General features: G+C 34.8%; 2 protein-coding genes across 23 annotated transcripts in view; one reads left to right on the forward strand and one right to left on the reverse strand.

The window, feature by feature from the left end:
• Positions 1-5,069, reverse strand: part of Baz2b (bromodomain adjacent to zinc finger domain 2B) — a 277,553-nt gene extending 272,484 nt beyond the window's left edge. For 7 of the 22 annotated variants that reach the window (XM_013142410.3, XM_023561154.2, XM_013142409.3 and 4 more), the window contains exon 1: positions 3,901-5,065. The gene's annotated coding sequence lies outside the window, so the exon portion shown is untranslated. Of the gene's footprint in view, positions 1-3,900 lie in introns of all 22 variants that reach the window. The other 15 variants (XM_013142414.3, XM_063259618.1, XM_063259617.1 and 12 more) reach the window with 7 other exon arrangements.
• The window catches only part of LOC134478239 (histone-lysine N-methyltransferase 2B-like), a 173,760-nt gene that overhangs the window by 138,899 nt on the left and 21,517 nt on the right, over positions 1-13,344 (forward strand). Inside the window, exon 3 of the mRNA XM_063258741.1 lies at positions 3,098-3,711. Coding sequence (XP_063114811.1) covers positions 3,098-3,711 — 614 coding nt within the window. The remainder of the gene's footprint in view (positions 1-3,097; positions 3,712-13,344) is intronic.

A 13,344-nucleotide genomic window follows, 5' to 3' on the forward strand; every position in this document is an offset into this window, starting at 1 on the left:
CTGTTTCCCCCACAATTATTTTTTCTTGTGATTATCTCCTACAACAAAAGTTTAAAGAAACACTAAATCAAATGAGGTAACATTTAATAAATGAGATGCAATATTTTAAAGAACTTACTGTACAATATATTTAAATTTGTGTAATCACAAACTTCTTAAAATACCCAAGTAGGTAATCTGATTAATCCCTCTGGAAATCAAGTATATTAATCATTAATCCTTAATTACATAATTTCATTTAGGGTCAATTACCATATTACTTTGAGCAAAATCATATTCTTCCTTTGATAGTTTTAACTAGGATTAATTGCAAAAGCTCAGAAATCTGTTTCTTTGAGAAATCTTGAAACTTACAAGTAATCAAGTTATAACACATACTTTCACTAATTCAAGGAGGTAAGAGAGTAGCCAGTGAACTTTCCTGCAACTGTAATATCCTACAGCTTGTGTAGTAACACAAAAGTAGCAACAAAGACATTAACAATTGCAGTTCAAGCTGGGAGTGACTGTTCTGTTTCAATTCAATGACACCACTAATGGCTTCTTAGCAGCTCCATGAAATCAACCAGCTGTCAAGTTGATGCATCAGAAGGAACAGTTATGCACTCCCATAAGAAAAAGCAACACATCAGGATGTTTGGCAAAACATCTGCTCCTTTACACTGCAGTTCTATAATAAACATGCAAACAAAGAAATGGGAGAAAGGGCAACAGAATTAAAAGTCCAAGGTTTCCATTACATCTTACATGGATTTTAAATGGATGACATACTTCAAAATTTTTTTAAATTTCTGTTCAAAGTTGAATACTTTTGTTATGTTTTCTTTGAAAATGCTAAATGTAATTGAAAGCTCAAATTCTTCTAGAAAGGTAGGAACTACATTTTAAAAATTCAGAGTAAACAGTATTCATCAAGTAAAAGCAGTATCATGTTGTAAAAAACCCCAAAACTAAAATATATCCTTCATTTCAATATCAACAATATGGTAACAAATGCATCTTCAATACTGAACAGCCCAAAAATATTTTTTCAGCAGTGCTCGAAAGACTAAATGTTGCTATAATTCCTTACTAATTTAACGTATGACAACAGTTTTTACTATTATCTAGATTTTAGAATATGTACTATTTCTATTTCTCTTTATAAATGGACATGATAGTATAAAATTCTCATAATTTCCTGTTTATAAGGCATACAATCTCATTCCTTGGAAAAAACCTTCAGAAACTTAAAATACCTTCAACCACTTGTTTCAAATATTTGTAAAAATCTTATTTTACTTTCTCAAATAGTACCTTAATGTTCTAAATTATTGACTATGCAGCACAGTGACAATAATATGTACAGTATTTACAATAGGTGTGAAACATCAAATGTACTTAACTACCATTTTCTTAAACTGCTTATCTTCTGTTGCTTGCCATTTATAATCTGCCAAATCTTCTAGTCCTTTGTTGCATGTATAATTTAGAACCATCTGTTCTATGTGCTTTTAACTATTTAAACATTTTTCACCTACCTACAATTCACATAAATGGCAGACATTCAATTCAGTCAAGCTTTCAATACAGCATTTTACATAAAGCAAATTTCTGGGTAAATAGCAGATAACACCAAAAAAGACTGCTACAGAAATTAAAAACATACTGTTTACCAGGTAAGATTTTACATGTTAGACAAAGCTTTTCAATGTATTAAGAATGTTTTCTTTAAGGTTTTTTTTTTTAAAGTTAATTGCAGTCAGTGTTTTTCCTGAACCCAGAAGACAAAGAGAATGCAAATTAAATACAATTTCAAGTCCTTGTTAGAAGAGATGTAAATATGCTGACTGAAAATGACTACGGGAGACAGAATTCCACTTTCCCACTCAATTTACAGTGTCTCTTATTTATATACTAGTCAGAGAGTGTATCATTAAGTTTGGTCATGTGACCAGCCCAACTTTTGTGAGATGAAAAACTGTTTTACACAGCAAATTAAAACACTAATTTTATTGCATTTTTTTCATAATGGCTGACAATTTATAGCTAAATATTATAAATTATCTTTTAAAGTAAATCTCCCTTTTACACATTCGGCTACATTTTGCCAATTATTTAATAGTATCTGCTACTAAAATTCTTAAGTATTTAGTACCTTGAGGTATTTCCAGCAGTTCTACTTTACAGATGTAAATAAGTATACAAAAAGACACTATTCAATTACAAAAGGAGTGCTAAGTAATCTAAGTAATGTATATGTAAATTTAACGAGGCTCACTAAACAAATATTCATAGGACAGCAAACAAGAAAGGGAATATGCTGATTACAAATTTATTTGAAATAATCTAGATGAACAGCAAAAGACACAATATGTTTATATCAATTTTCGCACATAATCTTCCACCTGTTACCAAACTAAAAATGTGCAGATTTGCCTTTTCATTTGAAAGCAAAACAAAATACGCCACACAACTAAGCATTAAGCTGTTAAGTTTCACGATCCTTTAAAACGGGGGAAATTGAGCAAAAATATTACTTTTGGAAAAATTTCTCGATAGTTTAAATGACGTCACTAAACCCCCTGAACATATTCTAAACTTCGAGCCTCATCCATAAACGCTTTCTGGTGTTCTAAGGCTTCTTTCCCGGCCTAAAAAATAAAAAAAGGGAGACTTGGGAATAAAAATTGCCCAAGATGGCGAAACGCTTGTTGTTTAGAGGGCACGGGAAAAAATGGAGGATATTGTAATATACACAAAGGGATAAATTTCAACAACTCGGCTAAGGACTGCAGCTGCTTCTCTCTTTATAAGGAAGCAAAACACAAAAGAGAAATACAGAGGGAAAGAGAAAAGAAGAGAAAATCTCCCCAACAGCAGGGCCAGCTCCGGCTCTTCACACACTTTATTTACCAAATCTCAATTCTGGGGTTCGTGGAATTACTTTAAGGGGAGGGGAACCGAGAAAGCAAAAGGGGGAGGGGAGGGACAAGATTAAAAGAGAACCAGAAGAGTTGAGAGCTGGCAGCGGTTCCTGGGGAAGAACTGCTAGATGAGACCGTACTGTAGGAAAAGCAAAGCTGCTCACATCTGCATTCCGACCAGACCTTCCCAGGTACCCAGGTCTCTCCCCAGTCCCACCTGCCCTACCCCCACCTCCGCTCATTTTCTTAAACTCCAGAGCCTCGAGCTACACATGGCAGGAGAGGGGCCCGGTGGGGGAGGGGGCGCCCAGCGAAGCCGTCCCGGAGGGAAGGGGGGGCGGAGGCAAACGGGGTGGCCGGAGGAGGCGGACGTGGGGGTGGGGTGGGGTGAGGGGCATCTGCAAACTACCCCGGCCGCGAGTGGGGCCGGCGCCGCGTTCCGGGGCAGGAACGCGCCCGCAGCGCTCCGGGGTGGTGGTTAAGGAGCAGAGCTGGTGGCGGCGACCTGAGCGCCGGAGCTCGAGGGGAGGACAGCGCCGCCAAGCCCGGCGGCCGAGGAGGGCGCCCGCACAAAGGCGGCGGACGCGCGGCGGCTGCCCGGTGCTCGGAGAGCGGGCCGCGGCCCTGCTAGCCCGAAGTCCCGCGCCGGCGGCGGGGCGTAAAGTTTACATCCTCCTGAGACCGCACCCCCCCTTCCCACGCAGGACCGCACCTCTCCGCGTCCTCTTCCCCCAAACTCCACTCGGGACCCCGAGGGCCACCCGTGCCTTCAGCCAGCACAACAAAGAGACACCGACCGGCGAGGGTAAACAGCGGCGGCCGGGCGGGCAGGCCGGGCAGGCGAGCAGGGCGGGCAGGGCGAGCGCCTCCGGAGCAACTCCCGAGTCCCTGCTCGCGGCAGTGTAGTTTCTCCTTTTTTTCCTACCGGCTTCATAACATTTGGAATTTTTCATCGTCACCCGCTCCCCACACACCCGAGGATTTTTAAACTCACCTTTACTTTCGAACTGAAGAGTTGCAGTAGATGGGATTTTTGCCTTCCCCAGATGGTTGAAGGTTAAGATTTTTGGACTCCCCACCACCTCCTTATTTCTATTATAATTTCTGCAAGAAAAGTATAAAGAGTTGGAGTGGAGGTGAAATCTGTGATCGGGAAAGCCCTTGATTCCCTCCTCCGTCTTCCGCCTCTCTCTCTCTCTGATTAGTTCCTATCTAGCAGCAGATTGAAGCAGGAGATGATTCTTCTCAAGGTTTGTTCAGCAGCTTCACTTCTAGGCGAAGGCTTCATGAACCAAGTGACGTCAACCAACAAGGCTTCTCTCTCTCTCCTCTCTCTAACAATGAAAGTTGCTGTTAACAAGGGAAAAAAGAGAGAGAATTGTTTATACCATTTCAGTTCCAATAATAAATGACCTATCAGATCCTAAAGAAGCCAAGGGAGGGGGTTCCTTCTTCCCTCCAAGAATACTGTAGCTTTGAGTTTGCACCGTTCCTTGTCCCAGGAAAAAGTTGAAGAAACTTAAATGTTTTGTTTTGCTTTTAAAATAGGACAGAATAAAAGTGACTAATGGCCACCTTTGGTTAACCATTTCCACTGAAACTTTTCATGTTTGCAAACTCAATTCTATTGAAGTCTACAAACCAGCTAAATGAATATGCCAAGAATTTGTCGATGTTACGGACTAAAGAGCAGGTCGCAGATGGTTTCAGGATAAAATGCTGTTGCCTTCCCATGGATAAATTAAACTGTAATGTTTACGCATTGAGCTAAAATAAAACCTTAAAAAAGGACGTTAAAATAGCAAATCGGTTTCAAGTGATATTTATAAACTAAGCAGTAATACCGATCGTTTTGTTTTCCAGTTTGTGAGAGGTTAAAAAAAAAAAAGTATATCCAATTGTAGGAACCGGTTTTTTTAAATCAAGTTTAGTAAAACTGGTAGCTCATCGATTCCATCTTTAAACTAGACACGAGGTATGTATTTGAGCCCCTGAGTCCCTTATAACTTTAACCTTCCACTCTCCCCTCTTTCCCATATCCTGCAACCAAACTTAAAGGAAGGTAGAATGTACTCTATTCCCTTCCATATCTCAATCCTATCTTCTAAAAATAAATTTTAAAAAAATCTTAACCTTTATAACAGTATTATTCATGAAGATATGCAACTTTTAAAATTTCATTTTAGTTTTTTCCTTAACATAGTAACATTTCAAAGTTCATATAAATTACATAATGCATAATTTTGAGGATAAAGAGCAAGTGAAAATTAAACTATAGGGGAATAATTGACCACGTTATATTTATACATACATATCTGGGTAAATGTATCTTAAAAGATGCTATTGTTTTGTTTCCTCCTCAACCACTGGCTGTGATTTTAATTGTGCTGGAGGATCTTCATTAGTATTAACACATGGGGAGATTTCACAAAGCTGCTTCATTAGGAAAAAAGAAAGCTGGCAGACTAGGTCTTTTTGCATGCACTGAGAATGTCAGCCTTACCTCGGTCATTTGTAACATAATAAGTGCAAGTACAATGATTGCAATGCAGAAGCACTGGGGGAAGGGCAGAAATACTGCCTGTCTAGTAGGAATAACTGAAAAGAAGGCTGCTCATTACATAGTAAAATGTATGCTAAAAATTAGTGAAGATGATGTCTCAGGAGACTGATGCTAAATAAATTAATGTGCTGATATGTTTTTAATTATTATTTTTGTACTAGTTTATTTCATTCTCAGGATTCACATTGAGCAGCAAAGCTGTGCTAGCATTTATTGATTTTTTTTCCCTGCCACTTTCCCGGAATACAGATTTTAATCATTTCACTACACCACACTCAGTAATTTCATTAAAAACTGAAATCTTCTATCCCCAGAAAAGCATTTAATTTCAACGACATACAATTTCTCTTTTAGCAGCAAACTGTCTCTACAGTAAAAGCTGGCCCACGGTTCAAATGCATAATTTAATCCTGAGTTTTCCATGCTCTGCATTCCTTTCAAGCTATAATTTGAGTAACTACCTAATAACTGTAATAAGGATAATAATTTCCTTATAATATATTATTAACTCATATTTAATTAACTCAGAGGCCAAGCTCCATATATGTATGACTGGGTCAACAGTTCTACAATCTCAAAATTTACTAATAATGTTCTAGAAGAAAAATAGATTAAAATGCAAGTATAAATAGTACCACATAGACTTTCATCTCAAATCATACACATCTATTATACTATAATTGTCATTAACTCAAGATTTTTAAATTTTGGAAATAATGTAATTCAGTATTATTTCTGTACATAAAATGTTATGATATTGATACTTTAACCTCTTACATACTCCCCAATCATTAGCATTACTGTAGATATTTAATTTTAAAAGAATAGAAAAGGGTCTGGTTTCAAAGTGTCTTGATTTTCATAAACAGTTTTCTTCAAACACATTTCTCTTGAAATAAAAATAAGTGGCACACTATAATATTAACAACTAAGAATAAATCTTTTCCTTAAATAGTCTGTTTAAATATTTCATACAAACACAGTTCAGTTGTTTTGTTCCAGCAACATTTTTTTAAAGTATTGGGTATACAGATGACACACTGATTTCCCAAATGATATGATTTAAAAGTATATGTGATTTACATTGCCCAGTTTGTTTTTATTTTTTTTGGAATCCTGGGAATTGATACCACTGAGCTATCTCCCAGCCCTTTTTATTTTTAATTTTGAGTCAGGATCTTGCCAAATTGCTCAGACTGGCCTTGAACTACAATCCTCCAGGCTCAGCGCAGTAACTGAAGTAACTGAGATTCCTGTGCCAGGCACAATTGCCCATTTTTTAAAGGGGGGAAAAACTTTGGAGTAATTTTTTCAATAGAATTTATGACTTTAAATTGTGGAAATTTGAAGTCACAAATTGTCTAATAAACAGGAAAAATGGTACATATGTAATGAAAATGATTAGCTATTATATAAAAACTTATTCCCTGAGTGATTTTAGACCCATACTTCAAAAACTTTCACAAGATTATATGTAATTCTTTTTTTTTTTTTTTTTTTGAGACAGGGTATTGCTATGCAGTTCAGGCTGGCCTTGAGCTCACTTTGTAGCCCAGGCTGGTCTCGAACTCACAACGATCCTCCTGCCTCAGCCTCCCAAGTGCTGGGATTACAGGTGTGAGCCACCACACCCGGCTCCATTATATGTAATTTTTAATTGAAGCACCTTACAACAGTTTTTCTTTGATTGTAAGATGGAATGACATAGCAAAATAAAGCCTGACCATCATAAAAAGTTGGAACAAAGTATAAAAGTGGTGACAGTAAAAAACTTGATTTTAATGTATTTTACAGCACTAGAAACCCAAATTAGCGTTAAGAGCTCTTTGTATAGTTTAGGAAATGTTTTTGTGACATTCTCAAAGATGAAATGAAATTAGATGGAAATCAATCATTAACAAAATAGTTGGTAAATTAAAAATGCACAGATATTTAAATTCATGAGAATTTTTATATTTTAATGTTTAATTTTATATTAAAATATAGCTTTAATATAATTTGGTGTTATCTGGTAATTCAAATACATTAATTATGCAACTTGGTCTATGCTTTTGAACTGATTTTTTAAAGTGGTGTACTAGAAATTTTAAACTAAATTACTTCAAGTATTTAATATCCTCTTACTAAGAATTAGTGCTTAAATTTCTTTTTAACATTATTACTTCCTTTTTTTAATGTTGTCACACTTGATCATTTCAAAAATTAGAACATAATCAGAGTTGAGAAAAAATAATTACTGTAGTCATAAAGTAATTAGTTAACATACTATTCATGTTTACTATCTAAGATACCTAAATGAGTAATCATGTATATTGTAACAGAATTAAATGATTCAGTAGATCTTTTCTAATTTTGATATTTTAAAATTCTATACATATGAAGTATACCTATTCCACATATATTATATATGCTATCACTAAGGAATAACTAAATTGCTACACTTTCATCTGTGAAGCAGCATCTGATTTTAGGACCAAGGTAGATAACAGAAATGAATAGATATCTAATTACTACTATGAGTATTATCAATGGTTCCTCAAAGAATAAGGAACTGCCATATAGGGAACAAAGTGTCAGAAGGTTGACTGCAAAGAAATACAAACAGATCTCAATAGTATTAACAAGCTGGCCACTGTCATATCTTGTTACAGTTTCAGTCACTACAGACAAATGAAGCTTTATTTGTTCTCATTCATTGAATGAACACTTGGGTGCCTGCTATATGCTACATACTGCTAAATGCTGGAAGAAAAACTCTTTTTGGTTGATGCTGAAAGAATGAAATTTCTGAGATTAGAGATTGATATAATTCACATTACAAGGATATAAAACAGATTTGTAAAAATAAAGTCAATTAATTCTAATTGGGAGGCAATAGAAGGTTTATCAAAGTGATGTAATTTGAACTGCATCTCAATACTAAGAGCTTACCAGGCAATGAAAACGGGGGTTTGGAGAGGGGAAGAAACCACAAATATAAATTAAGAGAAATATGCCATAAGTATAAATATACAAAGCTGTTAGATCTTGTCTCCTATCCACTAGTGAGAAATTCAGTATGAACATTCAGTGTGAGGGAAAGGGGTAACCGATGTCATGACAAGGATAAAGCCATAAAAGGAGGCTGAGACTAAAAGAGTGAATGCCCTAATGTACCAAGAGACAGTAATTGAATTTATACTGAGAAACAACAAAGGTTAGCAAAAGAGTAACATGATGGACCCAGATTTGAAGGAACAATAGCTACACAGACTGTAGTATGAAGAGAATATTTAACAGTCCATGAAAAGGCAGTAAAAGAGAGTTGGCTGTGGAGAGTAACGACCAGATACTTTGATGTAAAGTTTATATTTGGTGACTAACTGCAAACATTTGAGGAGAAAAATGAAGGACTAACGGGATTTCTAACATAGGAAAACTGAGTTAATGCTGGAGTCATTACCTCAAGTCCAGAATACATAAGGAAAAACAAATCAGAAGGTAGTCTGGAATTAGATTTTCATACTATGTTCTATAGGCCTTGTAAAAAATGCAATTCAAACTCTTTTAATTGTATATACCCAGGTCCAGTATTTCTTATCCATCCTCCCTTTCTCTCCCAACCCCTGAAGGTGCTTCTGACAAATATCTCTTACTAAGAATACTGCCACATGCACAAATTGATTATAAAATTCATTGGGAAACTAAAGAAAAGCACATAAAAACTTTGAAAAAGAGTTGCAAGGGGAATATCAGACATTAAATTATTATAAAACCCGTATAATTTAATTGTTAACAACTGACGAGGAAAAGAACAGAAAAACAAAACAGAAAATTTAGGAATTGACCTCTGTGAACACAGAAATTTATTATAAGTAAAAGGTATATCCCAAAGTAGTAAGAAAAAAACGTTTTATAAAATCCATTGTACTTCGATCCCCTGTACCGATAAAAAAGAAAAAGACAAAAAACAAAAATAAAATAAAATAAAATAAAATCCATTGTACTGTACCAAATGATTTCAAGATTAAATATTTAATCTAAAAATATACCACATAATAGAATTAGTGAATTCCTCAATAATTGGACAAAAAAGAAAACTTTCCTACAGTCAAAATCAGATACAATAAAGTAAATAGTAAATCCCATTACATGAAATATAAACCTTTTTATGGAAAAAAATAGAAGCAAAGTAAAAACAAATGACACACTATGAAAAATAAACACGTAATATCTGTATGTAAGACAATTAGTAACACTGTACATAGTTTCTAAAAATAGAGAAGAAAAAGATCAACCTGATAGCAAAGTGGCAAGAGATAGAAACACAAACTTTACGAAGAAAAGAGAGCCTTGTGTGGTAGCATATGCCTGTAATCCCAGCATTTTGGAGGCTGAGGCAGGAGGATTGTCCTGAGTTCAAGGCCAGCCTGGACAATAGAGCAAGACCTTCTCTCAAAAAACTCAGAAAATGATTCTACAAAAAAAAGAAAAAAACTGTAAGAGAAATGCAAATTAAGAATTGCTCATCCATCAGATCGGCAAATATAGCATGTTAGGCTTTTTCTTAGAATACAAAATGGAAGAATCTTATGAAGAGATAATTGGGCAGTATCTAATACAGTTTTACTTTTATTTTTTGAGTAATAACCCTCACATTTAAGAATCTGACCAAAATTGACAAAAACATGAAAATAGATATAGAAGAAGTTATTCACTAAAGCACTTTTTATTATAGAAAAGGCCTAGAAATAAGACAAATGTGCATCATAGAGCAGTGTTGAATTAACCATGGTATGGCCACAGAAGGGAGTACTATGCAATTTTTGAGAAGAAACAACAGGTATGTGGTATGAAATATGACAGTGAATTTCACAAAATACTATTCAGAACTTGCAGAAAAACATGTAGTATGTCATCAATAAATTTATCTAACCCTTTTGAATAAAAGGATAAATTAACAACTTAAAAAAGGGCTGGGATATAGTTCAGCAGTATAAGTGCTGCCTGGTAAGCACAAGGTCCTGAGTTCAATTCCCAGTACAAAACAAAACAAAACAAAATCTTAAAAAAATATGGTCAACCTATAAGGAAGAAAGGAGCAGGGCAGAAAAAATAGTATGTGGGTTTCTCATAAAAATCTGTTTAGTATATGGGATTTTAGAACTACGTAAAATAACAGATTATTAAATAAGCAGTCTTTTAAAAACTAAAGCTAAATAAAATAAATTAATTATACATGGAAATGACTGCCTAACTATAATGAAAAGAAGTATTTCTAGTGATTTAAAATCAATAATTGTGACTGAAGGTAGAGCTCAGTGGCAGAGTGTGTTCAATCCCTAGCACTCCAAAACCAAGCAATCAGACACATCTTCTTCAGGCTTTACCGTATGAATTTCAAAGCAACAATAAAACAAGTTAAACTATTACCAGTAAACATATTTTTCTGCTATTACTGGTGTTATAATGCTGTGAATTTTTTACTTTTTGTTTTTTCATTGCTGGGGATCAAATCCAAGGCCTCATGCATGTCTGGCAATCACTCTGCACTGCAAAATATCTTCAACCCTTACTGTAATATTACTGCATGCATGCTCTGAGAAAAGAAAAATAAATTGGTGTTGGGGGAAATTAATTTTTGATGTGGGTAAAAAAGAAACATGAAAAATCAACAAGTTACATAAAAACTCTGTTATCCCAAAATAGCTGTATTGGAATGAACTCATAAAATATTTTATATTTAAGAATGCATATTTCTTAAATCTACCAAAGGGAAATACCTAGCAACAAGAACTAGTGCAGTAGCAAAAAGCACAAGTTCCTAGTTGTAGTCTCTACACTATTTCCTTGTGAAAAGAATTCCCTGAACTGGTAGCTAATTCTAGGTCTGGGACAGAAAATATTTAAGATGAACTTTGACTACGCTGGCATATTAGTGAGCATTGAAGCTATCAAAGGTTATTGATGTTATGACAAAAGGAATTAGTAGGCAATTTGAAGAAGCCAAAAATGAAGTGGCTCTCACTGACCAGAGATGAGACAATCTGAACATTGTTCTGAATAAGTCCAATAAATTGGAGCATAACAAATACATTTTTAAAAAAAAACTAGCTCATCTGTGAATGATGTTAGTGAACCAACTCATCATTTTTTATTTCCTTTTTGGAAGCACGGGGATTAAAGCACCAGAAGCATGCTAGGCAACCATGCATCCCCAGCCCCAACTCATGTGGAAAACTAGTCAATGAAGAAAACATTTTCCTATCAAATGTTAACATAGATTTGATTTTTAAATATTTTTTTTTAAACTGGGGACCGAACTCATGACCTTGCACTTTTACCAGGCAAGTGCTTGAGTCACTGAGCTAAATCCTTAGCCTGAAATTTTAAAATATTATTGAAGAAAAAATTTAAAGTATTACTGGTCTATACTAACAATTACAGGCAAATTTGCATAGTTCACCTGTGAGCTTCAAGACAGACAGAGGTAAGATGATACCATGCTGGTCTCTGGTAAATATCTAATAAATATGAAGACAAAGTATTTTAAAAATGGAGTAACATATCAGAGAAAGATTTTTGTTTGTTTGTTTGCCTGTCTTGAATTTGTAATTCTATTTCAGCCTCCCAGGTAGCTAAAATTACAAATTTGGGCCATCACATCCAACTTTGAAATAAAAGTCAGTCCCCTTTGCCCTCCCCTGGTATTAGGGATTGAACTCTAGGTTCCCTAGATTGAACACTAGGCCTCTATTTTGCTAGGCAAAGTGCTCTATCGCTTGAACTGCATCTATACCCTGCTGAGAAAATTTTGAAGTAATTTTACAGCAATTGCATAATCATTTGTATGATCTTTTCCAAGTCAGTCCTCCATGAAAGTCAAGGAAATGAAAGTCAAATATTAAATTTTCAGAAATTTTGCAAGCAGACTGTCATTACTGAAATTGGTTGCCGGTACTAAAATATTTTCAAACTTAAATAAATTATACACAATACTAAAAGCATATCTATAGAACTCATCCTTGTTTTATTCCATTATTTGTACACTTACAGTTATTTACGTACACTGTAGTATGTTCAAAAAGAAAATCCCAAACAAAACTGTACAGTGATGTGTTACTACTCAAATTTTGCCAACTCTGTGTGCACTGATGTTATAATGGTAGCTTGAAATCAGCCATGCTGAGAATATTTACATCAGAGAAATCCTTAGTGCCTATAGCTTAATAATTTTTTTTGATAGACTAGACTTAAGGGATGGGGAAAATTTAAATAATGTAAATTAAACAGTGTTAGTGAACCAACAGTACAAAATAGTGGCATAATCTTCTGTTATTTGATTACTTTTTAACAATTTATCAAAAGTCATGCACACCATTGATAAAAATGTGGAGCTCCAATTTAGGTTTTGTCATTTCATGTTCAAATAGAAAATCAGTGAACATATCAAAACTATATTCACCCAGACACTGCAAGCATAGATTATCTACACATAGTACAACAGACACAGGGTAAAAAAGGTCAACTAAAGAAGTCTTGAGAATAAATTTGTCATATGGATTTTACAGTAGGTATTGTGCATCTTACTTATAAATTGTGTACTATAAACCTGTTATATTAGGAAAATGTATAAGCTTTATTTGTATATGTAAGTATTCTGACATTTTTAATGTCAAAAATACTATTTTTTAAAGATTTATCAGCACAGCTCTATGAGAAAAGAGAAGAAATGCTAGCCTTTCATTAGTGCACAATCAAACTGAGAAGCACTTACACACCAAAATATCAAACTTACTCTAATAGGGATAGACAACATCAGATGAAATGATTACTGTTTCTGCATGAAAATGAGGAAAGGACAATAATGTATGTTCTTAATTTGTTAAAAGTTTA

This window comes from Cavia porcellus, unplaced genomic scaffold, assembly GCF_034190915.1.
Source record: "Cavia porcellus strain 051 isolate PalLab524CR breed Dunkin Hartley unplaced genomic scaffold, mCavPor4.1 scaffold_12, whole genome shotgun sequence".
Classification (NCBI taxonomy): Eukaryota; Metazoa; Chordata; class Mammalia; order Rodentia; family Caviidae; genus Cavia; species Cavia porcellus.